The following is a 24,561-nucleotide window of genomic DNA, read 5'->3' as shown; positions in this document are numbered from 1 at the left end:
CCCCAGTGGTTCACAGACCACAGTTTGAGTATCTCTGCCCTACCTCAATACCATACCAAGAACACAATTGTGATTTTTGTCATTTAATCACAACCTCCCCCTTTCTTTGGTGACTTCCACAAATGCTAGACTCTGGACCCTGTAAATATCACTGTGTGGCAGATTCTAGTTGGCCCAAATAATGTACTACTGAGTAATTTCAAGAACGGCTTTTTTCCTAACAATTAATTTTTTAACAAAAATCTCGTAGGGAGAACAGCAATCATGAAAGCCTTTTTAAAATGCTCTGAAGGCTTTATTTTCCTGAGAAGATATACTACCATTGGAAGGCATGAAAATTCAGACATTGTTTTAAAGGTAAGACACCCCACCCCAATATAGACTCCCTTAGAGCATAACCCCTTTCCTTTAGGCATGGAGTCCCCTCTCAAATAGTAGTTAATTCCTGCATTTCACCATTTCTCATTGGAACATCTTTTCTGATTGTAGTGGGTAGACTGGCCAACAGGGGCCTAGTCATTACTTCTCCATTACATGGGTAAACTGTATGAGAGTGGTTGGGGAACAGGGGAGATTTGGGTCTTTGATTTAATTAGTATGGAGACCTCAGGTTCTTGTGGACTTGGAAGCAGAAGAGAGCTTAGTGGGTGTTGGTTCTAACCCCCTCATTTTATAGAATAGAGATCCGGGGCTGAGTGAGAGTCAGTCAAGGATTTGGACAAAGTCAGAGCTGGGGTTCAAACTTGGGCTCTCTGATCCCAAATGCAGCCCTCCTGCCACCAGAGCACCTTTGGCCAATGCAGATGGGTAACTCCCCTGTACCTTAGAGAGTGGCCTGGGGCACTGGAAAGTGGAGACTTGCCCAGGGTCACTCACCAAGACAGGCCAAGGGCAGGGCTAAAACTCCCTTGCACCTGCCTCCATGTTTGGTCCTCTCTCTTTGTGCCCCTGAGCTTGTCTCAGAAGCATTTCCTGAGAGAAGAGAAAGAAAGAAGTGAACAAGGAAAAGAAAGAACTAAGTCATTGAGATAACCATTCAAGAGAAAGAGGAAATAACCACAGAAAGGAAGAAATACTCTTTATACAATGTATATGCATATGGTACCATGAAGCGTGTTCCATAAAACAGAGAATCATAGACTATCAAAGCTGGACAGGACCATAGAAGTCATCTGATCCAAACTCATTTTTCAGATAAGGAAACTGAAGCCCAGAAAAGGGAAATGACCAAACCAAGGTGTCACAGCTAGGAAGTGGCAGATCTGAGATCTGATGCAGGTTCTTTCTATCCAAATCCAATGTTCTTCCTGCCACAATACCCTGCCATTCATTGTCTTGGGGCTAGTGCCTCTTCCTGGATCCATCTTCTTTTTGAAACACCATCACCCACTATCTTCATAGCCCTTCTGGTCCAGAGGGGGTATTCCTTACAGATAGGTCTGTCTTGTTTTAGTATGACAGCTCGTGCCTATGGTGCCTCAGAAATCCTACAAAACATTTTTCTCACAACAACCATAGAAGGTTGGAATGCAAATATTGTTATCCAGCCAGGTGGCACAGTGGATAGAGTGTTGGCCCTGGAGTTAGAAAGATCTGAATTCAAAACTTACCTCAGACCTTAGTAGCTTTGTGACCCTAGCTAGGTGACTTGGCCTCTTTCACTCACTTTCCTCATCTGGAAAATAGGGATAATAGTAATATCACCTACCTTCCAAGGTTTTTGTAAGGATCAAATAAGTGCTTTGTAAATCTTAAAGCACCTCCATAAATGCTAGATATACATTATATGAAACTTTTTGTAAAGCCTACATTATATAAGGCTTATATAAATATATAATGTAACATGATATAATATGTATGATATGATATAATGTAATATATTACATGATGTAGTGATTATAATAATATAGTGACATGACATAATATAGTATAAAATAATATAATACCCATTTTACAGATTTTTTAAAATGAGGCTTAGATGGCTTGGATCTTACTCAAGGTTTCATAGCTTTTAAAAGAAGGGACTTGGACCCAGGCCTTTGGACTTATACACCTTTTTCTCATTCTACCATCCCATGATACTTCATTCATTATGGGGAAATGGATAATTCAGATTTGTTTTTTTCATTGGTGTGAGGAATTCTGGGGTTGGAAACGTTCTCAATCATTGTGGATCTACAACTGGCCTGTAATTGATCTCTTAGAGAGCTGTCGGGGCATTGAGAAGGGGAAGTGACTACATTCGGCATCAATAGCTAGTATTGTGAGAAGCAGGATTAGAATTCAGGGCTTTCCTGACTCCAAGCCAGCCCTCTATTCTCTACTCCAAGGCTGTCTCTATTATTTTTTTGTGCTTTTTGGAGGGCATTTGGGGTTAAGTGACTTGCCCAAGATCACACAGCTAGTTTTTGTGTTGTGTCTGAGGTCACATTTGAACTCAGGTCCTCCTGACTCCAGAGGTGGTGCTCCACTCACTGTTCCACCTAACTGCCCCTGCCTCTATTATTTCTAATTACTGAAGTATTAAAAGGACCTCAGTAAAAGGCCATCTCACCTCTGAGTGGGTCCCATGACAAGAACTGGTTAACAGGGAGCAGTGCCTTCCAGATCCAAATTTTTAAAAAAGGAGTGTTCTATTAAAAAAGAAACAAGGGTGAAGTTTTTGTCTTTTCTCCTTTATCATAGCAGGTGATAGCTTTTAAGTAAGTGGTAGGCCAGGCTGGTGAGCCATACCCTCCTTGAAAAATAAAGATTAGTCACTTGTCGCTTAGGAGACAGTGACGGAGGAGAAGTCTCAGGGGCATTCAGGATGGTGGCAGCCACCTAGGGATATTAATGAGATTTTTTGAAATGGCATCTATTAGGGGAAACCTTTACACTAAACATAGGAAATTGAGATGCACACAGAAGGTAAGACAACATACAACCCCTTGGTTTTGGTGTGGGAAACAGAGGACCAGCATCAGCCACAAAAACATTGATTCAAGAAAAAAGGAGGTTTCCATTATTGGAAGGAGACAGATGGTGGTAGGCCTGACCCTCCCTGTCTCAGACAGTGTTTTTCTTTTCAAATATCTTCCAAGGAAACTATTAATGACCTCCCAGACCTACCTTAGAAAAGATCTTTTCTGGAAGTGGAAATGGATTGGGAAAAGGAGATGCCATTCACAACAGTTTTACTAACAGCTCTGCTTACATCAGGGTTCTCTTGTTTGTATCAGAAAAGCCAAGTGAAAGGGACCCTATGTAGATTTCAGTACATGTTCTCTTGCTTGTCTCCCATGATAGAAAGCAAGCTCCCTGAGGGCAGGGACTGGTTCATTTTTGTCTTTGCCTCTCCAGGGCCATCTCTGGAAGAGGGGAAATCCAACCAGCTGATGTGTTCCTTTATAAAAGGCCCTTTCCTGATCCCTCTTTTTGCTGGCAGCTTCCCTCCGTTTATTATCCCAGCCTGTCCCTTATATATCTTGTTTGTACATAGCTGTTCACATGTTGTTTCCACAACTGGACTGTGAGTTTGGTTTGGGGTTTGGGGTGGTTTTTATGGCCCTTCTTTGTATCTCTAGCCCTTACAACACTGTCCAGCACAAAGGAAATCCTCAATGATTCTTGTTGACTTGACCTGATTCATCAACTCTCTCCTCCAACACAGATGGCAACCTAACTATAACTTACTTATTAAATCACAGAGTTGGAAGGGACCTTAGTGGCCCATCTAGTACATCTTTGTTATTCCAGAGAGCAGCAAACTGAGGGCAAGTTGTTACTTTCCCAGGGTCACATTGGGAGGAAGCATCTGAGGCAGCATTTGAATTCAGGTCTTCTGATTTCAGACGCAACATGCTTTCTATCATGCCATGTTGTATAGAGGGCCAGAGAGAACCTTAGCTGGGCACACGGTCCCACTGCCTCATTATACAGGTGAGGAATATGACACTCATAAAGTTTAAGCAACTTGCCTGTTTAGCCATTTAGCTAATAAGTGTCTGAGGCTGGATTTGAACTCAAGGTCTTTCTGATTCCAAAATAAGCATTTTTTCTGCTGTGCCCCACTGTCTCTACATAGTATTATTATTGTCATAAAAATAGCTGATATTTATATAGCAACTTAAGGCTTACAAAATACTTTGCAAACATTATCTCATCTGATTCTCACAGCAAGCCTTGTGAGGGAGTTACAGCAGATATTATTACCTCCATTTTACAGATGAGCAAACTGAGGCTCAGATGTCAATAAATGTCAGAGGCAGTCCCTGAGTCCACATCAGAACTTGAATTCTTTCCATTATATCATTCTTCCTGTCATCAGCCATTCCACAAATAGTCACGTTTACTTTCAGGGAGTTTGCAGTCTTAATAGACGTGATGAGATATTAACACAGATAAGTAGAAGGCAAATTGAAATATGCTGAGTTCATAAACAGAAGTTTGTTATTACTGTTGTTCAGTCCTGTGTGACTCTTCATGACTCCATTTGGCAGAGATAGTGGAGTGGTTTGCCGTTCCCTTATCTAGCTCATTTTACAGATGAGGAAACTGAGGCAAATAGGGTTAAGGGACTTGCCCAAGGTCACACAGCTAGTGAATGTCTGAGGTCAAATATAAACAGAGAGAGTCACACATGAAATGGCTTCTCTAATGGTTGCCCAAGACCACACTGAAAATGAGTGACGCAGCCAGACCTAGAAACCAGATCTCCTAGATTCCCAAGCTAGCACTCTCTCTACTCTTTCAAAACCTCTCCTCTGCACATCACCAAAGGCACCAGAATTTATTCATCCAAAAAGACCTCTGTCAGCTCCTGGCTGGATGCATTGTTCATTACTGGTGCAGTCTTTAAGAGCATAATCAAAAGGGATAGGAGAGTAGAGAGACAGTGACACTCCCTCTGGGCTTCCTCCTCCTCCCCCTCCTCCTCCCTGTCTTCCTCCCCCTTCTCCCCCCCCTCTTCCTCCTCCTCCCTTTCCTCTTCCTCCTCCTCCTCCCCCCCCCTCCTCCTTGGGAGACTATATATTTCTACCAAAATTGTTATTTCTGAGAAATTTTGGATTTCCTCTTTGGAAATTTCCTTCAGAAGCCTTAACACCTTTTTGAAAATATCTGCAGTAGGGACAAATCTCAAGCTCATTATGAAAATAGAACTCATTCTCTTTTTCCTCCCTCCTCTCTTCTGAATTTCCCTGTTTCACCACCTCCCCACCCTTCCAGTCACTTTAGTTCACAATCTTGGCATCTTTATCAATTCCTCTTTCTTACTTATCCCCTATAACCAAACAGTTGACACATCTTATCACCACCTTCCCTGCATTTCTTTCACCTTCTCTCTACTCACACTCAAGTCCCCACCATAGCTCAGATCCTCATTGCTCTCCCTGCTTCCAGCTTCTCCCCACTCTACTCCATCCTCCAGTCAACTGCCAAAGAGATCTTCCTAAAACAAGGGTCTGATGCAGGTCACTCCCCTGCTCAATAAACTCCAATGCCTCCCTGATGACTCTTAGATCAAATGTCACTTCATATGTATCTGATCCTTTTTAAATTTCTATTTTCTCTGTAGGTTTTAAAATAGACACAATTAGTAGTTCAATAATTTGTTGTTCAGTTCTTTTTCAGTCGTGTCTGACTCTTCATGACCCCATTTGGGGTTTTCTTGGCAAAGATACTAGAGTGGTTTGCCATTTCCTTCTCCAACTCATTTTACAAATGAGGAAACCAAGGCAAACAGGGTTAAGTGACTTGCCCAAAGTCACACAAGTAGTGTCTGAGGTCAGATTTGAACTCAGATCTTCTTAACTTATTTGGGAATACAGATAGGAGCAGAAAGAAAGAATAGTCTCTGCCCTCAAGGAGCTTATGTTTTGATGTGGGAAGACTACACATAAAAGGAAGCTGAAGAGAGTGGGAGGGAAACGTGGGTACCCTAGGAGGAGGTAGGGGAAAAAAAAAGTCCAGAGTGGATCCTGGAAAGGAATGAAGACCGGGCTCACTTAGCACCGTTGTCAGTCTTCAAAGGGGGAGGTCACCAGCCTTGACATTTTTGTATCCCTTCTGGACGCACTGCAGACCTTCTTGACCAGGCTTCACAAACTTCTCCATCCAGAAGCTCACTCCAGCCCTGGACTTTATCCCTTGGAAGGATCTGGACCTTTTTGTAGTCCTCATCTCATCCCATCTCCTCATTTTACAAACCAGGAAACCAAAGATGAGCCCAAGGGCACAGAGGGAGTGAGCTTCAAAGGCAGGATTTGAACCCAGGTCTTCAGATTCCAGAGACAGAGCAATTCCCCCTGTAAGAGGTCTCACAGTTAGTAGTGTACTTGTTGAATTGAATTGCCACCTAAATGTGGTGTTTCCTCCATTTCATCTTGTCCCTCCACCAGGCAAGCCATTTGAGGTGTGGTCATCGCAACTCAACTCTCTTGGGTCGCCCCACCTGGCACTGCCAGCAGACAGTTCTTGAGGATTAAGTAACTAGTTCCCCAACTTGTTTTGGTCAAGAGCTCCAGAGTGAGGATTCAAGACTGGCTCCCAAGCTCATTTGAAGGCATGAGTTCTGATCTAACCTCAAATTAAACTCATATTTTTGGTGCCATCATGCTCTGAGCAGGACAGATACAAAGTGGAGATAAGACACCGCCCCTGAACTCAAGGACATAACTAGTAGAAAGATAAGTCATGTATACAGGGTAACTATACATTACAATATTATATCACCTGGGCAATAGTAAGGTGCAAATTGCTATGTGAGCTCTCAAGGAGAAGGGAATTACTGATGAGGGATCAGGGAAGGCTTCCTGGAAGAGGAATCACTTGGGTTGGGCTTTATAAGATGGAGGGGAATTTAGCAAAGGGGAAGGGAGGGCATTCTAGGCATCAGAAACAGCTAGAGCAAAGGTATGAGGGTGGGAAAGTATGGCTGATATACAGGGAACAGAGAGTAGTTTAGTTTGACTATGGCATAGAAGCTCCAGAGAGGGGCAAAATGTGATGATCTTGGAAAGCTAGGGAGAGGTAGATTGTATTGCTGCTTTGGATAGACGGCCAAACAGATTAATGTTAATCGGGGGAGATGGGGAGTTGCTGAAAACTGTTGAAGACAGCCGTGATGATCTATGTGTCAGAAAAATAATTCTATTGCCTTCCCTCTGTTAATTATTTCCTTTTTATCAAGTACATAGCTTGCTTAGTATATTTATTTGCATATTTTCACCACCATTAGTTTGTAAGCTCCTTGAGGGCAGGGACTGTTTTTTGTCTCCTTTTGTATACTCAGCCCTTCAAACACTGCCTGGCATACAGTAGGCGCTTAATAAATGTTTATTATTGTTGGAAGGGGAATAAGAAATGGATTAGAGGTAGGGAGAAAGTAGGAAGGTCAATTAGGAGGTTGATGTGATAATTGGAGGATAGTAATCAGAGTCTGCACTACACAGAGGATAATGTGACTAGACAGGAAGGGATGGACACCAGTAGTAACATGCTGGTAAATATGTAACACCTGGCTCTCTGAAAATGTAAAACTCGACCACAGCTTGCCATTTTCTCCATCACTTTCTTCAGTCTAGACAATCAACAAAACAATCAAACCCTAATTTGTAACATTTGCCAATATCCCAGGTGGATATATGGCCATCATGACAATTTAACAATCAGCTCTTGCAAACACCTTTGAGCTGGCTGTATAACACTGTGTACATCAAGGACATTGCAGAAGTGCCATTGACAATACTTGGTGACTGACTCCATAGAGAAAGTAAGGAATAGAAGGTCGATGACAGCACCAAGTCAGTCTCAATATCTTTTAATCCGGCCAGATTTTAAATAATGTATAATTCAGCACATTTAAAAATGAAGCAGCTTTTTATCGTGGCATTACAGATGCTTCATTCTCTTCTTTAATAAGTCCTAACTGTCCTCTACTCATTAGTGGAAAACTCAGGTTTGGGGCAGTTTTTTGCTAGTAAGAGACACCACAGCAGGAGAGTCAGACAAGGGCAAACTGCCCCACAGGAGGATGGGGTGTTTTCCCACTGGCCTATGGGGCAATCCCAACTATCTGCAGTCATCCAAGTCTGTGGAAGGCACAGTGGTTGTAGCCCTGCTCCCCCTGGAAAATGAGACCCCTGGCCTAGCCTCATGGCATTAGCTCAGCCAGCTTTGGAGAGGCCTCTAGCCTAGAGACTCATACAAGGTTAGCACGTACAGTGTCGGCAAAGTGTCTGGACCTCAGACACAGAAGGAAACATGTGATGGCATCACCAGAAGACATTGGTGAGTTTGTAGTGTCCGAACCACAGAGTCCCCATTTGGATGCTTCTCCTTCCTCATAGGCTCCCTAGATGGGTCTACCCTTCCTGTTGATGACACAAATATTTGTGGGAGAATATGGAGGAAGTATTTCTTAATGATGACTGCTTTTCTTCACTATGCTATTTAAGGAAATGCTTTTACTTTGAAAACTATATAAAGGACCTTAGAACATAGAATTTCAGACTAGGAGGGAATTTAAAATAGAGGTTAGATAAAGATTAGGTAAAGCATTTGTTAAGAGCTTACTGTGTGCTGGGCATAGTGCCAAACCTTGGTCATACAAATACAGGCAAAAAAGAAAGTTTCTGCCCTCAAGGAGCTTCTGTTCTAATTGGGGAAAACAATACACAAAAGGGGCTGAAAAGGACTGGAGTGGTAACTGCACAGGGGCGAGATGGAAGAGTTCAGAGAATCAGAAGCTGAACTGGGTTAGCCATGAGTTTGATGGTTGTGGGCAGTTTCTCAAATAGAGGTTCCAGATGTGATGGCAACAGGTGTAGGGACAGCACCAGGATGAAAAGGTGGCTGGGGTTGGGGGGGGGGGGGAAGCATCAGGAGAATCAGGAGATGGGCCATGGTCATAGCTGGGAAGGGCCTAGAAGAGCTGGAAGGGCCTTAGAACACAAAAATATCAGAGCTGGGAAGGCCTTAGAACAAAGACTGTCAGAGCTGGAAGGGCCCTTAGAACACAGTATGTCAGAGCTAGGAGGGCCCTTAGAACACAGGATGTCAGAGCTGGGAGGGTCCTTAGAACACAGGGTGTCAGAGCTGGGAAGGCCCTTAGAACACAGGGTGTCAGAGGTGGGAGGGCCCTTAGAACACAGGATGTCAGAGCTGGGAGGGGCCTTAGAACAAAGAATGATAGGGTTGGGAGGTTGTATTTTTCCTTCAGTTTCTAAGAGGACCATGGCATCAGGAAAATGACTTGCACTTGCCTTTGATTTGAGTGAGGGAGGGCTGTGCAAGGTCATCAACCTCACTTTCTCCTCTAGAGTCATCCGGATCCAGTAACCAGATATTCCTCAGGATGACTGGAGATGACTCAGGGGTTGGGAGGGCCTTTAGAACACAGAATGTCAGAGTTGGGAGGAAATAGAGAACAAAGAATATTAAAGTGGAACAGGATCAGATAACACTGAATATTGGAACTTGAAGGGTTCACCAGTTCTAACTACCTCATTGTGCAGGAGAAGGAACTGACCCCCAGAGAGGTGAAGTTGTTTGCTCAAGGCAGCCCAGCAGCATAGCTGGTACTAGAATCTCCTCATTCCATCTGGGTTCTTTCCTGCTCCCCCCATCCAGCCTCTTTGGCATCCTTGGCTTCCAGAGCGGTGGTCTGACTGTGTCAGAAGCAGCAGAAGTGAAGAGACAGAACCTTTTGGAGCAGCGATGTGTAGAACATCTATCTTTGCTAGATATGATAGCTTCAGGGAATACGCAGCCATAGCTTGCAGGATTTAAACATGAAAATGAAGTTCCTGGTGCCCTCCAGAGAACTGTTTAACAGTGCTAGTTGTCCTGGTAGAAGAGTGTTTAATGATGATAATTTGGTTTTATGACTTCTTCCATTATGCTTGGAGGGTCACTTTATGACTAGTTTGTTTTACCTACAAGGGAAGGTTGGAGGCTTAAGGGGAGTGTCTGAGGTGGCAGCACAGGAGAAAACAAGGGAAATAAGGGAAAGGCATGGAGCAATTGCCGATGTTTTGGTACCAGGGCAGAAAGAAGAGGAATGGGGTTGGCATTGGTCCTCGAGATATTCCTAGCTGCAGCTCTCCAGATACTCCTCCCTGGTGGGCAAGCGTGGGTCCCATCTCCTTTACAGCAGCTACCATTTGACCCAACTGGGGCAACCACCATCCCCCAGTTTTAGGCAGCCACCAATATCTCCAAGACTGGGCAAAGCAGAAACTGGTGCTTCCTTTCCAAACTGGTGCTCACTGTGAGTCTTTGGCAATGAATGAGCAAACATGAAGGGGGGATAGAAAGCTACTCTAAGGAAAGAGTATTTTCGATTTTCAGATAAACTCTTAAATAGGTAGAATTTTCCAGACAACTCTGAAATTCTAATGAGATCAGATGAGATAACAGATGTAAATCACTTTGCAAAACATAAAGTGCTCTGGAAATGCTAGATATGATGATGGTGGCAATTAGTGGCAGAGGGGTTTTAGTGTTTTAGTGGAGGGAGTTTTGACACCAGGAGTCATGGCTCCCACCACCACCCCCCAAAAAAAACAATCCTGAAAACCAAGAAGGGAGGATTCAAATTTGGAATTTCTAAACACACATCTTTGTTCCAAAAATGATTGCTTCCCTCTAGCACAGGAGGTCTCGACCTTTTTGTACCATGGGCCCTTCCTTTGGCAGTGTCTGCTAAAGTCTATGGACCCCTTCTTAGAAGAATGTTTTTAAAAGCATAAAGTCAAGGGTATAGGATTATAAAGGAAAACAGTTATATTGATATAGAGTTATCAAAATATTTTTTAAAAATTCAAGCACCCCTGAAATTTTCTTATTGATCCTATGGGGGGTCCATGGACCCCAGGTTAAGAATCCCTAGTGTAATGAGAAGGTGTAGGGAAGTCAAACTCCTCCCAGGACAAAGGGACAGGAAACAGTGAGCATCCATTCTCCCAAAGAAAGGCGGTACCGCCTTTATTAGAGGGGATGCACATTAAAAATCACCCTCCAACTGAAAATAGTTCAAGTGCTGGGGCAGGCCCAGGCCAGCTAGGGCCATCTTGGGCTGGAAGGGGCTTTGGGGAAGGCATCCAGTCCGAGGCCCTAGTTTCATACACGAGGGAGCTGAGGGTTGGGGAGAGTGAAGGACCTGGCCGAGGCTCCTCCAGGCAGTGAGCATCCAAAGGCAAGATCTGAAACCACATCCTTTGACACCAGACTCGTTTTCTTTCCCCAGACCTATTGTTGTTCAGGCATTTCAGTTGTGTCTGACTCTCTGTGACCCCATTTGGGGTTTTCTTGGCAGAGACACTGGAAGCAGTTTGCCATCTCCTTCTCCAGCTCATTTTGCAGATGACGAAACTGAGGCAAAGAGGGTGAAGTGACTTGCCCAGGGTCACACAGCTAGCAAATGCCTAAGGCCAGATTTGAACTCAGGTCCTCCGGACTCCAGACCCAGTGCTCTCTCCACTGCACCACCTAGATGCCCTTCCCTCTCCCAAGCTGCCTCAAATTGAACCTGACCTTCCCCTTCTTCTCATAAAGCGATTCCTGGTTTGCTGGCTAATAGTCTTGCTTTGTTCTCTCATTCACTGGCACCCACTCAAAACGTTCATTTGAAATCAAAGAACATTAGATTTGGAGAGGCCCTTGGGGCATAGGACGTCAGAGCTGGAAAGGGAGCATGGAACACAAAATGTCTGAGAGGGAAAGGGCCTCAGTGATCACGAGAACAGGCGTTTTTATAGCCCCTGAAGCTTTGCAGAGTACATCGTACAGACGTGATCTCATTGGAGCCCCAAGGCAGCCCCATGAGATGGGTTCTGTGAGCGTGAGGGTTATGCTCATTTTAGAGATGAGGAAGCCAAAGCTCTAAAGGGTTCAGAGATGGCGTAAATATGGTCTCAGAGCTTAGAAATATCTATGTCTAGGTGGGAGCCAGAGTCTTCCTGACCTCCGGGGCAGTGTTCACCCTACTGCAATGCTGCCTGTCATGAGAAGGTAGATGCGCTTTAGAACATAGGTGGAAGCTAGAACACAGAATGTCAGGAGAGCCAGAGAGGCCCCTAGAACACAGAACATTCAGCGGAGCCACAGAGAGGCCCCTAGAACACAGAACATTCAGCGGACCTGGAGAGGCCCCTAGAACACAGAACAGTCAGTGGAGCTGGAGAGGCCCCTAGAACACAGAACAGTCAGCAGAGCTGGAGAGGCCCCTAGAACACAGAACATCAGAGATGAAAGGGACTTTGGGACAGAAAATATTAGACTTGGGGAAGTCCTTGGAGCCTGGAAGGAGAGAAGGACATCCTTGAGCACATAGTTTACAACTAGAAAAGAATCTTAGAAATGAGTTAGCCCAAGCCTGTCCTCTCCCAGGTGAGGAGAGAGGGAGTGAGCAGTCCAAGTTCACCGGAGGAGTCGGTCTCAGAACCGGGAGCGGCCCCAGGTCTCCTGCCCCTGCTCTCCTTTCTATGACTCCACAGATTGCTTCTTATGATGATGGAGCAGCAAGCACTTATTAAACACCTACTGCGCACTTATTTCTAGACAGTTGGAAATGGTGTGTTATATGGCTTGTACCTTGGTCCAGAGCACCAGGGCTCAAATCCTGGTTCTGCCACAGTGACTGAGTGACTTTGGCCAAGTCACTTAGCCCCCCTGGACCTCATTTTCCTGAGGGACTGGATGAAATGGTCCCTTCCAGCTTTAAGTCTATGACCAACGCCAGGCACTATTCAACAACCAATCAGCATTTATTAAACAACTGATATGTTTCCAGAACTGTGCCAGGTTGTTGTTCAGTTGTGCCCAATTCTCTGTGACCCCATCTGGGGTTTTCTTGGCAGAGACACTGGGGTGGTTTGCCATTTCCTTTTCCAGCTTACTTTACAGATGAGGAAATTGAAACAAACAGAAGGAAGTGACTTGCCCAGAGTCACACAGCTAGTACTCATCTGAGGTCAGATTTGAACTCAGGAAGATGAGTCTCTACACTCTATGCACTATGGCGTCACCTAGCTTCCCAGGATCTGGAAGCACAAAGATAAAAATCAAATAGGCCCTGTCCTCAAGGAACTTATATTCTTTTGGGGAAAAACAATATGTATGTATGCTGACAAGGACAGAAATTGGGACTGGACCTGTGATTTCATTGATATAGGGAACTCCTGGATGAGGAAACTCACTGTACTCAAGCAGATTCTTCAATCTAGAGTCTTAGAGAGTTACTGAGAAGTTACGTGACTTGCCTAGGGTCACTGAGCCAGTAAGAGTCAGAAGCAGAACTTGAACCCAGCTCTTCCTGATTTGAATGACAGGGCTCCATCTACGCTAAAGTCAGGGTACCCCAAAGGTCTGAATGCTGTTTTAAGCTTTTGTAACTATTCAAGCAAAGATTTTTTGGATGCCTTGTATATATGAGTACCAAATATGTATAAAGTAGGGCAACTAGGTGTCACCATAGTGCACAGAGTGCCAGGCCTGGAATCAAGAAGATATGAGTTCAAATCCACCCTCAGACACTTACTTGCTGTGTGATCCTGGACAAGTCATTTCATCCTCTTTGCCTCAGTTTCCCATCTGTAAAATGAGTTGGAGAAGGAAATGGTCAAAAAACCCCAGTATCTTTGCCAAGAAAACCCCAAATGGGGTCATGAAGTGTCAGGCATGACTGAACAGCAACAAAATACAAAGTGATTATCAAATAACTTGGAGGAGAGGAGAGTTCGCATTGGGGGCAATGAGGAAAGGCCACAAAGACTCTTACAGAAACAGATGTCCCTATAAGGCTTCTGCCACTCAGGCAAATGAAAGGACATCTGAGTTAACGAATATTGATTTATATAACATCTGCTTTGTGCTGTGCTAAGCACCTTACAATTATCTTATCATTTGGTCCTCAAAACAACCCTGGGAAACAAGTGCTGTTATTACCATCCCCTCTTAACTCTTAGGGACAGTGAGGCAGGCACATGTGTAAGTGACTTACTAGTATGTGTGTGAGACTGGCTTTGAATCCCATTCTGCCCAGCTGCCTAAGTTCATAATATATTTATTTATATGCATAATTTTATTTATAATTTATATATTTTAAAAATATTTCTATATAATTATATTTATAATTTATTAATAATTCCAGACCACATTTACGTGTCACTTTTAGGGTTTGCAAAGCCTTTTGCCTACAAGGATCCCATTGCTCACAACCACTCTGTGAAGTCAATGCTGATAATATCCCCATTTCACAGATGGAGACCATGGTGTCTTAGAAATAGAACATGGCCAGTTCTGGGTCAAATGCTCTTATGAGAAGCCAGTTTTTGTGTTTCCTGTGTTACTGGTCCCACCCCCACCCATCGCATGTCCCCTCAGCATGGTTGTTCATTGGCTTACTTAGTTTTTGAACCCAGTCTTTGCCTTTCAGTACCCAGATATTGACAACCACCATGCCCTCATTGAGTTCAACGAGGAGGAAGGCAGCTTCATTCTTCAGGATTTCAACTCCCTCAGTGGGACCTTTGTTAACAACTGCCACATTCAAAACGTAGCGGTGAAACTGAAACCAGGGGACGTCCTTCGGTTTGGATCCGGTGGGCTCACCTATGAGCTGGTGGTGGAATTCCTCACCTCAGTAAGCCTTGCCTCAGCCCCTCTCCCCTTGCACTGGACGGATGAATGAATGAATGGATTGATGGATGGATGGATGAATGAATGAATGAATGAATGAATGAGTGAGTGAATGAATGAAAAAATGTATTCATCCCTTACTATGTGCCAAGCACTTAGCTAAGCATGAGAGAATACAAGAACAACAATAAATACCATTTCTGCTCTCAGTGAGCTTACATTCTTATAAAAGGGGAAAAAGGGACACAGCACATACAGGGAAGTGATGACCAGGGAGGTTTATTTTGGTTAGGAAAGATACAGGGATGATGAGTTAGAACCATAGAGGGGTAAGTTACACATCCCTCCCAGGAGCAGTGCTACAGTAGATTTGATTATGGTTCTAAAATTGGAAAGGGGGTGGGATGGAGCAGAGGGGAAGTGCAGGGCTGAGTTTGGGCATGGAAGAGTTAAGTCCTCCAGGGCTTGGTTTCTAGACCTGGAGGCATTTCAGCTGGTGGGAAAGCCATGTGGTGGCTTAAGTGAGCCATTTCAGTCATGAATGACTGCATGACCCCATTTGGAGTTTTCTTGGCAAAGATACTGGAGTGGTTTGCCATTTCCTTCTCCAGTTCATTTTACAGATGAAGAAACCAAAGCAAACAAGGTTAAGTAACTTGCCCAAGGTCACACAGCTAGTAAGTGTCTAACACCAGATTTGAACTCAGGAAAATGAGTCTTCCTGACTCCAGGCCAGGCACTCTATCCACTATGGTGCCCACCTAGCTGCCAATCAGAATGGAAGCCATGCTTATATGGGAGGAATATCTTGGGTTTTTTTATTTTTATTTTTTGCTTTTTGGAGAGCAATTGGGGTTAAGTGACTCGCCCAAGGTCACACAGCTAGTTCTTGTGTTAAGTGTCTGAGGCTGGATTTGAACTATGGTTCTCCTGACTCCAGGGCCAGTGCTCTATTCACTGCCCCACCTAGCCACCCCTTTTTTTATTTTATTTTTATTTTGTTTTATTTTTTGGGGGGGCAATTGGGGTTAAGTGACTTGCCCAAGGTGTATGGGAAGAATATCAAAGGAGGAGAGTGTCTGAGGAGTCACCAAATCATGGGATGATGAGTTGATCTGACACTTGACACACCCTTTCTAGGAACAATGAGAGTATAGAACGGGAGAAGGGACGAAGGGTGGTGGATATGCACAGCAACAGAGTGGATAGCATTGTTTGCTGGATAAACAGCTGGATGGTAGGTGGTGAGGGGGCTTGCGGACAGGTCCCACCTTCTCACTGATCCAGATAGTTTGGTCCCAAAGCTTTGTATCTCCTTCCATTAATATTCAAATCCTGATAAGGTTTTCTGGAGTAGCATTATAGTTTCTTGAGACTCTGACAGTCAAGTATCCTAGCTTCTGACCTGGAAAGGATCTTCGAGGCCTTCTAGTCCAACCCCATCATTTTACAGATACAACAATCAACCAATCAAGGAAAGAGAAAATAGATCTACAGTTAGAAATAGGTAATTCTCCAACAAAGAGACAATAATATAGATAGAAGGAGAACCAACCAATGAAAAAACCTAGAGAAGTCAACAATGTCAACGGCTCGGAGAGATCAAGAAAGACGAGGATTGAGAACAAGCCGTAAGAGTTGGCAATTAAGAGATCACTGGTGGCTTTGGAGAGAGCAGTTTTAGTTAAGTCATGAGATTGGAAGACAGGTTGCAGAGGGCTGAGGAGTGAGTCAGGGAAGAAGGAGAAGAGGCAGATGTTTCAGGGAGTTTGGCTCAGGATAAGGGGGAGATTCTTCGAGCTCTAACTTGAAAGGGATGGTTGGATGCAGAGGGAATATTTAAAGGATGGAGGACACTTGGATGTGGTTATATATAGCAAGGAAAGGAACCGTAGATAAGGAGAGATTGAAAATAAGGAAGAGAATGGGGTGGGGTGGGAGGAATCTGCTGGAGGACAGAGAAGGGAATGTAATCAAGAATGTTTGTAAAGAGATCTTGTTGGGCAAGGAGAAACACTACTTCATCATCAGAGACTGGAATAAAAGATGAGAGAATGAGGAATGATGTCAAGAGGTTATGAGATATAAAAAGGAGACCAGAGGGAGCTTATGAAGCAAATGGCCTCGACCCTTAGCTGTAAAGATTGGTAGGTGATGCCCTGGGATTCTTGAACAAAGAAGAGGGGAGCAGGGTAGAAGATTAATTGTTGTTGTCATTTCAGTTGTATCTAACTTCATGACCCCATATGGGGTTTTCTTGGCAGAGACACTGGAGTGGCTTGCCATTTCCTTCTCCGGCTCATTTTACAGATTGGGAAACTGAGGCAAACAGGGTGAAGTGACTTGCCTAGGGTCACACAGCTAGGAAGTGTCCGAGGCTGGATCTGAACTCGTGAGGATGTCTTCCTGATTCTAAACCCAATGCTCTGTGCACTCTGGCGCCCCTAGCTGCCCCTGCTGCAGTGAGGGCCCTGTTAAGATTAGATAACGTACTTTGTTGTAGACTCTGCATCACCAGATCTAATGGGCTTTTCTCAGCCCTCTTGACCTCTCTGTAGACAGACATCATCAGTCGCCCTCTCCTTGATGCTTCCCTCTCCCTAGGATTTTGTGACACTGCTTTCCTCTGGTTCTCCTCCCCTCTGGACTGCTCCTTCCAAGTCTCCTGAGCTAGGGATTCATCAGGTCATCCTTGTTAATTGAGTGTGTCCCCCAAAGCTCTGTGATGGGTTGGTCTCTCCTTCCCCTCTACTGTTTCACTCAATGTCAGTTCCCATGGTCTTAACTCTTATTTCTATGCAGAAGGGAAAGCTAGGTGGTGCCATGGATAGAGCACTGGACCTTATTCTCTCTCGCCCACAGTGTACAATTGGTTGCCAAATCCTCTTACTTCAAAGCCAATTCTTCCCCCTCTTCTTTCACACTGCATTAAAAAAATCAATTGAATTTGATGGCTGTCTCAATGGTTAGTTGGCTCAGATTGGTTTACTATATAAAATGGACTTGCTTTTTCTCAAGTCCAGCCACAAATCTGTACCTGTGTATGCCACCCAGAGAGCCAAAGGCATCAGAATCAGAATGCTTTAGCTCCCTCTTCTGACCATTTCCTAGTGTTTCACTCAATTCCCAAAATTTCTTTGTAGTTTAGGTCAGTCGTTTCCCAGGAACATCATAGTATGCGGGGCTAGAAAGGACTTGAGAGATCACCCAATCTGAGAAGGAAACTGAGACCAGATTGGGGGCGGACCATGTCCAAAGTCACAGGTGGCTGCACAGGGACCAAAATCCAGGTCATTTGTCACTTCATAGAATCATAGCTCTAGAGCTGAAAAGAAGACCATCCTGCCCCATGATTGGTTGTTGTGCAGAATAGTTGGACATGATAAATGTTTAACAACTGGCTCCACCCTGCTCCCACAATGTACAAATGACACACTTTTAAATTTAATCTGCAATATTAACATTTATCCATTAATTTCTTAATCAATCAGTAGACAATTTTTTTTTTTTGGCAAGGCAATTGGGGTTAAGTGACTTGCCCAAGGTCACATAGTAAGTATGTCAAGTGTCTGAGGTTGGATTTAAATTCAGGTCCTCCTGACTCCATGGCCAGTGCTCTATTCACTGTGCCACCTAGCTGCCCAAATAAACATTTATTTATTAAGCACCTTCTAAATACTATGCTAAGCCTTGGGGCTACAAAAAGAGGCAAAAGACAATTTTAAGTCTAGACAAATAGAAAAACAATCTATCAAGCCCCAAGAGTGTACATTTGCCTGTTTTAGAGATGTAAATGTTCACCCTGAAAGTTTAATAATAAACTTTGAGTTGGGTAGGAGCTGACTCTGCCCCCCTCCTGGATGTCTTCCCAACCTTCATGGTTGCTCACACATCCCTTGGGTTCATAGCTTAACCATCACTTTGAAAACTCCTGGTGTTTTTGGTAGTGGGGATTCTTGTTCAAATATATCCTTTGAGGTGCCTTCCCCACTCAGAGAATGCAATAGAATATAAGCTCCTCGAGGGCAGGCACTTTTCATTGCTAGCCAGTGGCTAGCTGAGGAAACAGATGAATGCATAGGAGAATGAATGGGATTCTGGGATTCTCTCCAATGCCCAGGGCCCAGATGGCACTGCTGGTTCTGGAGCTTTCATCTCAGTAAGGTCACCAATTTAAGTGAACCTTGAGCATCAACACAGAATTTTGGAGAGTAAATAATTGGATTACAGACTCATAAAAGAAAGCAGTAGACTTCAGCCCCCACAACACATGCCAGGAGAACACACGCTAGACAATCTTAGCACATTCAACAGTTTTTCAGATTACAACTCTCGTTTCCCCACAAATGGACAGAGCCCTGCTGTTCATCAGCCAAACATAGATGACTCATTGGAAAGAGCACTGAATTTAAAACTGAGGACCTGGGTTCAAATCCTACCTCTACCACTTTCCCCTGAGTTATCTTAGAGAAAGTCACCTAGCCCCTCTGTCCTTAGGGCTTCACCATTTCTATGATCCTATAATCATTTGTTTGATTGACTTTGAAATGTATAAGATTCTTGGTTTCTTTCATAGCTTTGTTATATTTCTAATTGTTATTAGGCTAGTAAAGTTATAGAATTTAGCTTTAGAGAACCAAAGACAAACAGGAAATAGTGTAGGTAACTGGGGCTGAGCCCCTAGCTCTCACAGGAGTCCGGGGGAGGTAACAATTCCTCTCTCAGCCTCTAAGAGTCAACCTCTGCATGACCTGTACTCCCTCCCAGGTCTGGGCTGTTACCCCTCCAGAATCCTATGGCCACGCCTCCCCAGGGCTTCCTTGGATGGGGCTGGGGTGGGGTGGGCCAGGTGGAGAGCTAACTAGGTGGGCTTCACTCCCTACCCAGAATGTGCTGCCTTGCCTGGGGTCCTCTGCCAGCCGAGACACCTGGGGTCAGCTGGGGAGAACAGCCGCCAAGACGACTTGCCACTGTCTTCACTGACCCCTCTGCTAATCTCCTCATGCCCTATAGGTCTCCCCATCTCATTGCCCGGCTCTTCATCCTATTCCACTGCCCCTCTGAAAACCTTCTCCTGCTGGGGAGCTTTGGGAAAAAAACAATTGTTCAGATTTGAGAATCTTGACTGCTGTCTACACTTTGCCTCAGCCATACACAGGAGCAGGTATATCTTACACAACCTTTCCCCAAACCCAGCTGAAGAAAAGTCACCCCAAAGGCCAGAGGTTTGAATCATAGCGTTGGCCATGGATATAGAACTTCAGAGCAACTAATAGGAGAATGGGTAAAGTGATCTTAGGAAAAAATGTATCAAAGCTAGGAAGGACTTTAGAACATGGAATATTGGAGCTAGAAGAGAACTTGGAACACAGGATGTCAGAGCTGGAAGGGCCCTTAGAACACAGGAGGTCAGAGCTGGGAGGACCCTTAGAACACAGAGTGTCAGAGCTGGGAGGGCCCTTAAAACACAGGAGGTCAGAGCTGGGAGGGCCCTTAAAACACAGCATGTCAGAGCTGGGAGGGCCCTTAGAACACAGAAGGTCAGAGCTGGGAGGGCCCTTAAAACACAGAAGGTCAGAGCTGGGAGGGCCCTTAAAACACAGGAGGTCAGAGCTGGGAGGGCCCTTAAAACACAGCATGTCAGAGCTGGGAGGGCCCTTAGAACACAGGATGTCAGAGCTGGGAGGGCCCTTAGAACACAGAGTGTCAGATCTGGGAGGAACCTTAGAACACAGAATGTTAGAGCTGGGAGGGCCCTTAGAACACAGAATGTCAGAGCTGGGAGGGCCCTTAGAACACAGAAGGTCAGAGCTGGGAGGGCCCTTAGAGCACAGGATGTCAGAGCAGGGAGGGCCCTTAGAACACTGAATGTCAGAGCTGGGAGGGCCCTTAGAACACAGGATGTCAGAGCTGGGAAAGACTTTAGAATACAGAATATTGGAACTAGGAGAGGACTTAGTACATAGAATGTCAGAACTATGAGGGACCTTAGAACTTAGAATATCAGAACTGGAAGCCAAGCACCTTAGAACATAGTCAGAAATGGGAGGGACTTTAGAACACAGGATGTCACCATTGAAAGAGAACTTATTAGAGGTCATCTAATTCCTACTCTCTCATTGTACAGATGTGGTCCCTGGGGCCCAATCAAGAGGTTTGACTTGCTGAAGGCCATACATCTTAAAATTAGTAATTAATTTGCACATGCAGGTAAATGAAAATGTCACTGAGTTGAGAGTGTTTTGTAGTGTTTTAGGAATTTGAAAGAGTCTGAGAAATTAGGACCACAACTGAAAAATCTAAAATGCCAAAGATTCATTAAGGACAGACTCTTGTTTAGATGACCTGCCTAGAGCTAGAGAAAAAGACTTAGTAAGGGAGAGAGAGACACACACACAAAGAGAGCCAGACAGACAGACAAACAGAGAGAGATAGGAGACAGACAGAAAGACAGACAGACAGAGAGAAGGAGAGAGAAATAGAAGAGAGAGAGAGAGAGAGAGAGAGAGAGAGAGAGAGAGATGGAAAAAGAGGCAGGGCCTCAAAAGTGCAATTTCATATTGAATTTTAACCAAGGCCCCAGGCTTGGAGTGAAACTTCTGCAGGCAGGCCCAGGCTGTCTCTCTTGCCTGGATTTCTCTCCCTTCTCACTTGCACCACTTGGCATCTCTACCTTCCTTCAAAGCTCAGCTCAAGGGCTCCCTTTCCAGATTCACCAAACTATTAGCACTTCACTCCCTTTCCTAATACTGTTGTTCATTCGTTTCAGTCATTCCTGACTCTCTGTGACCCCATTTGGGGTTTTCTTGGCAGAGATACTAGAGTATTTTGCCATTTCCTTCTCCAGTTTATTTTACAGATAAGGAAACAGAGGCAAACAGGGCAAAGTGACTTGCCCAGGGTCACGTGGCTAGGAAGTGTCTGAGGCCAGATTTGAACTCAGGAAGATAAGTCTTCTTGACTTCAAGCCCAGAACTCTGTCCCCTGTGGAGCCACCTAGCTGCCCCAAGACCCTTTCCCCTAAACAGTTTTTGTTTATGTGAATTATATCCACCAATATTCACCATATTAGAAATTAAAACTGATGCATTTAAAGAATTTATTAATTCCTTCTAAATAGCAACAACAATACCATTAAATGTTAATATGAATAACAAGTTTTAATGAAAAACAACTATTTTCCAAACCAAAAAAAAATGAGTGAGAAGAGTGGCATTGTTTTACATATTTTTACAAATCTCCTTACTGTCTGACATAAGAGAAGGCAGCTGTATTCTCATAACTGCGTCTGCATTCAATCTGTTGCAATATGTTGTTTTGGTTGAAGTATATGAAGAAGTCAGGCCTCACACAGGTAGTTGGGGAAAGAAGCATTTTCATAGGCAAATCATATCTTAGTATTTTTATGAAAACAGTTTTGACCTCACGGACCTCCAGAAAGGGTATTGGGGAGCTCCTAAGGGTTTCCCTCACCACATTTTGAGAAACACTAATTTAATCCATTGCCCCTCTCCATTTTTTGGCTTTGTTTTGTTTTTCTTTTATAGATATGGAAACTGAGAGAGTTAAGTGGCTTATCCAAAGGTGGTAATCCTCAGAGCCAGGATCTTTGGGCACATGTGCAAAATGACCCCTTGGATGAGGTCTAAAACATTCCCTTCTCACTCCTCCCTTCTGCCCCTTTGATGTTGAGACCTATGCTCTTGTGTTGGCCCATTCTATACAATCTACCTGTTTTTAAAATATCCTCCAAGAACTAGAAAAATCTAAATGTTAATTGTTAACTAGTGTTCTTTCTACAAGGTGTCCCAGAGAGGAACCAATCTCTTCCAAAATATTCTTGAGTTGATTTTTTTTTTTAATACTTGCTTTCAGGGGTGGCTAGGTGGCGCAGTGAATAGAGCACTGGCCCTGGAATCAGGAGGACCTGAGTTCATATACGACCTCAGATACTTAACCCTTACTGGCTGTGTGACCTTGGGCAAGTCACTTTACCCCAATTTCCCTGCCTACCCCCCCCCAAAAAAAAGACTTGCTTTCTTGTCATATCTGGGCAGATCAGGGTCCATGAGTTAAAGCTGAGGCCTTTAGGAACTAACTGCCTGCTTCTTCCAAGTTCCTGTCACTTATCTAATCTGAATGAATACCATCTAAATCTTATTCCCCTGCAATTGGAGCTGTTCAGTGTATTTTTCCATTTGTTGAATAAAGGGCTGGAGGGCTCCAAGCTATGACTTGGGAGGAAGTAGCCCCAAAGGTCAACTTTGGGCTTGAGCTTCCTGACCTGTTCCTTGTGAGTTCGTGAATAAGGCCTTGAAAATCCAGCTTCCACTGACCTGATGACCTAGGCTTGAGTCAGAACTCTAGGCCTCAATTTCCTTCTCTGTAAAATGAGTGAGTTGGATTAGATTGGGGTTCTTAACCTAGAGTCTGCAAACTTTAAAAACATTTTTTGGAATAAATCTCTGACACATATAGACTATGTGATAGCTTAACTCCCCAGTGCTCTGGATTTAAGACTATTTAAAACATATATTGATCTACACAGATAGAGGGAGTTTCCTCACTGGGAGGTCCAGTCAACCAGCATTTATTAAGCCCTTAGTATGTACCAAACACTGGGCTAAATAAATGCTGGGGGTGCTTGAAACCACAGGCCTGTCTAGTAGTAAATCGCAATTGAGAGTGTTCCTCTATGTGTCTGAAAACAGGGGACTGGGGTAGCCAACCCTTGGCATTCTCTTTCTGCTTCTGCCTTACTTGTTAAAGGGTGAAGCATTTTCCTATAGAATACTGCTTTCAGGAAAACTTCATCTGGGTCCATCTCAAGAGCCCAAAGTTAATTAATACCTGCCCTCCCCCCAACAGATATTTCTCAAATACAAACTTTTTTCTTAAGACAAAGTAATGACACATTTGTTTGGGGATTGGGGGGCAAGAGATGGGAATGTTAAGAAAGCCAGATATTTTCTGCAAATGTTGCTATAGATAAGGAAGCAGAGAATTCCAGAATTTCTTTTTTTTTTTTTTTGAGGCAATTGGGATTAAGTGATTTGCCCAAGGTCCCACAGCTAGTAAGTGTCAAGTGTCTGAGGCTGGATTTGAACTCAGGTCCTCCTGACTCCAGGGCCACCTAGCTGTCCCAAGAATTCCAGGATTTCAAAGATGGCAGGAACTTCTGTGTTAGTCAAACTTCTCTCTAAGGAGGAATTTCCTGTTTGACATCCCCCAAGTTGGTGTGACATTTATAGGTTTCCTAACGACCTCCAGGGAAGCCCTCCTCAACCAACCAATTCTACTTTGGAACAAGCTGAAATATGACTGTGCATCTTCTCCCTCCCACCCCCCTCCAAACCTGCTTCTTGGTCTGCCCTCAGGGACCAAGCAGAGCAAATCAAACCCCAAGGAACCCTTCACATGCTTGACACCAGCCATTATATGGCTCTCTGCCACCTGCCCCCATCCAATATTATCCAATGTCTTAGACACCCATGCTAGTGCTGTATTATCTTCAGCCTTGATGATCATGCCATCCCATCTTCATTCAAGTCACTACTAAAAATGTCAAATCCCACCATCTTGTTGGCCGTCCCATAGCCCTCTTCAGGACAATCATGACATGATCTCCAGTCCCTTCCCCATTTTGGTCACTCTCCTTGGATAAGTTCTAGGCTGTCTATGTCCTTCCTAACATATGGGTGCACATAAATGATCCACTGCTGTTGAATCTTCCTTTGGGTAGAAACTCTCCCAAGCTATCTCCACCTACCTAGTAGGGAGGGAGCCTTGGCAAGCAGATTTGGTGGATGAGTAAACACACTTTATTTTTCTCCCAAAAACATTTGCTTAGCAAAAAAAAAAAAAGACAAAAACCTTTCTGGTAGTCAAGATGGCAGGGGGGAGAACCTATGGGGACATGGAGTCTCTTCTTGATGACTC

The 24,561-nt window shown here is 44.2% G+C and overlaps 1 protein-coding gene across 1 annotated transcript in view; it reads left to right on the top strand.

The window, feature by feature from the left end:
- Positions 1-250: 250 nt before the first annotated feature.
- The window catches only part of FHAD1 (forkhead associated phosphopeptide binding domain 1), a 175,882-nt gene continuing 151,571 nt past the window's right edge, over positions 251-24,561 (top strand). Inside the window, exons 1-2 of the mRNA XM_069079619.1 lie at positions 251-357; positions 14,420-14,626. Coding sequence (XP_068935720.1) covers positions 265-357; positions 14,420-14,626 — 300 coding nt within the window. The 5' untranslated portion in view covers positions 251-264. The remainder of the gene's footprint in view (positions 358-14,419; positions 14,627-24,561) is intronic.

Source organism: Petaurus breviceps, unplaced genomic scaffold (assembly GCF_028583685.1).
Source record: "Petaurus breviceps papuanus isolate PSGF00001 unplaced genomic scaffold, PetGlider_PUasm1.0 91041, whole genome shotgun sequence".
Classification (NCBI taxonomy): Eukaryota; Metazoa; Chordata; class Mammalia; order Diprotodontia; family Petauridae; genus Petaurus; species Petaurus breviceps.
The sequence above is the reverse complement of the archived record's forward strand: the minus strand, read 5'-3'. Positions and strand labels throughout refer to the sequence as shown.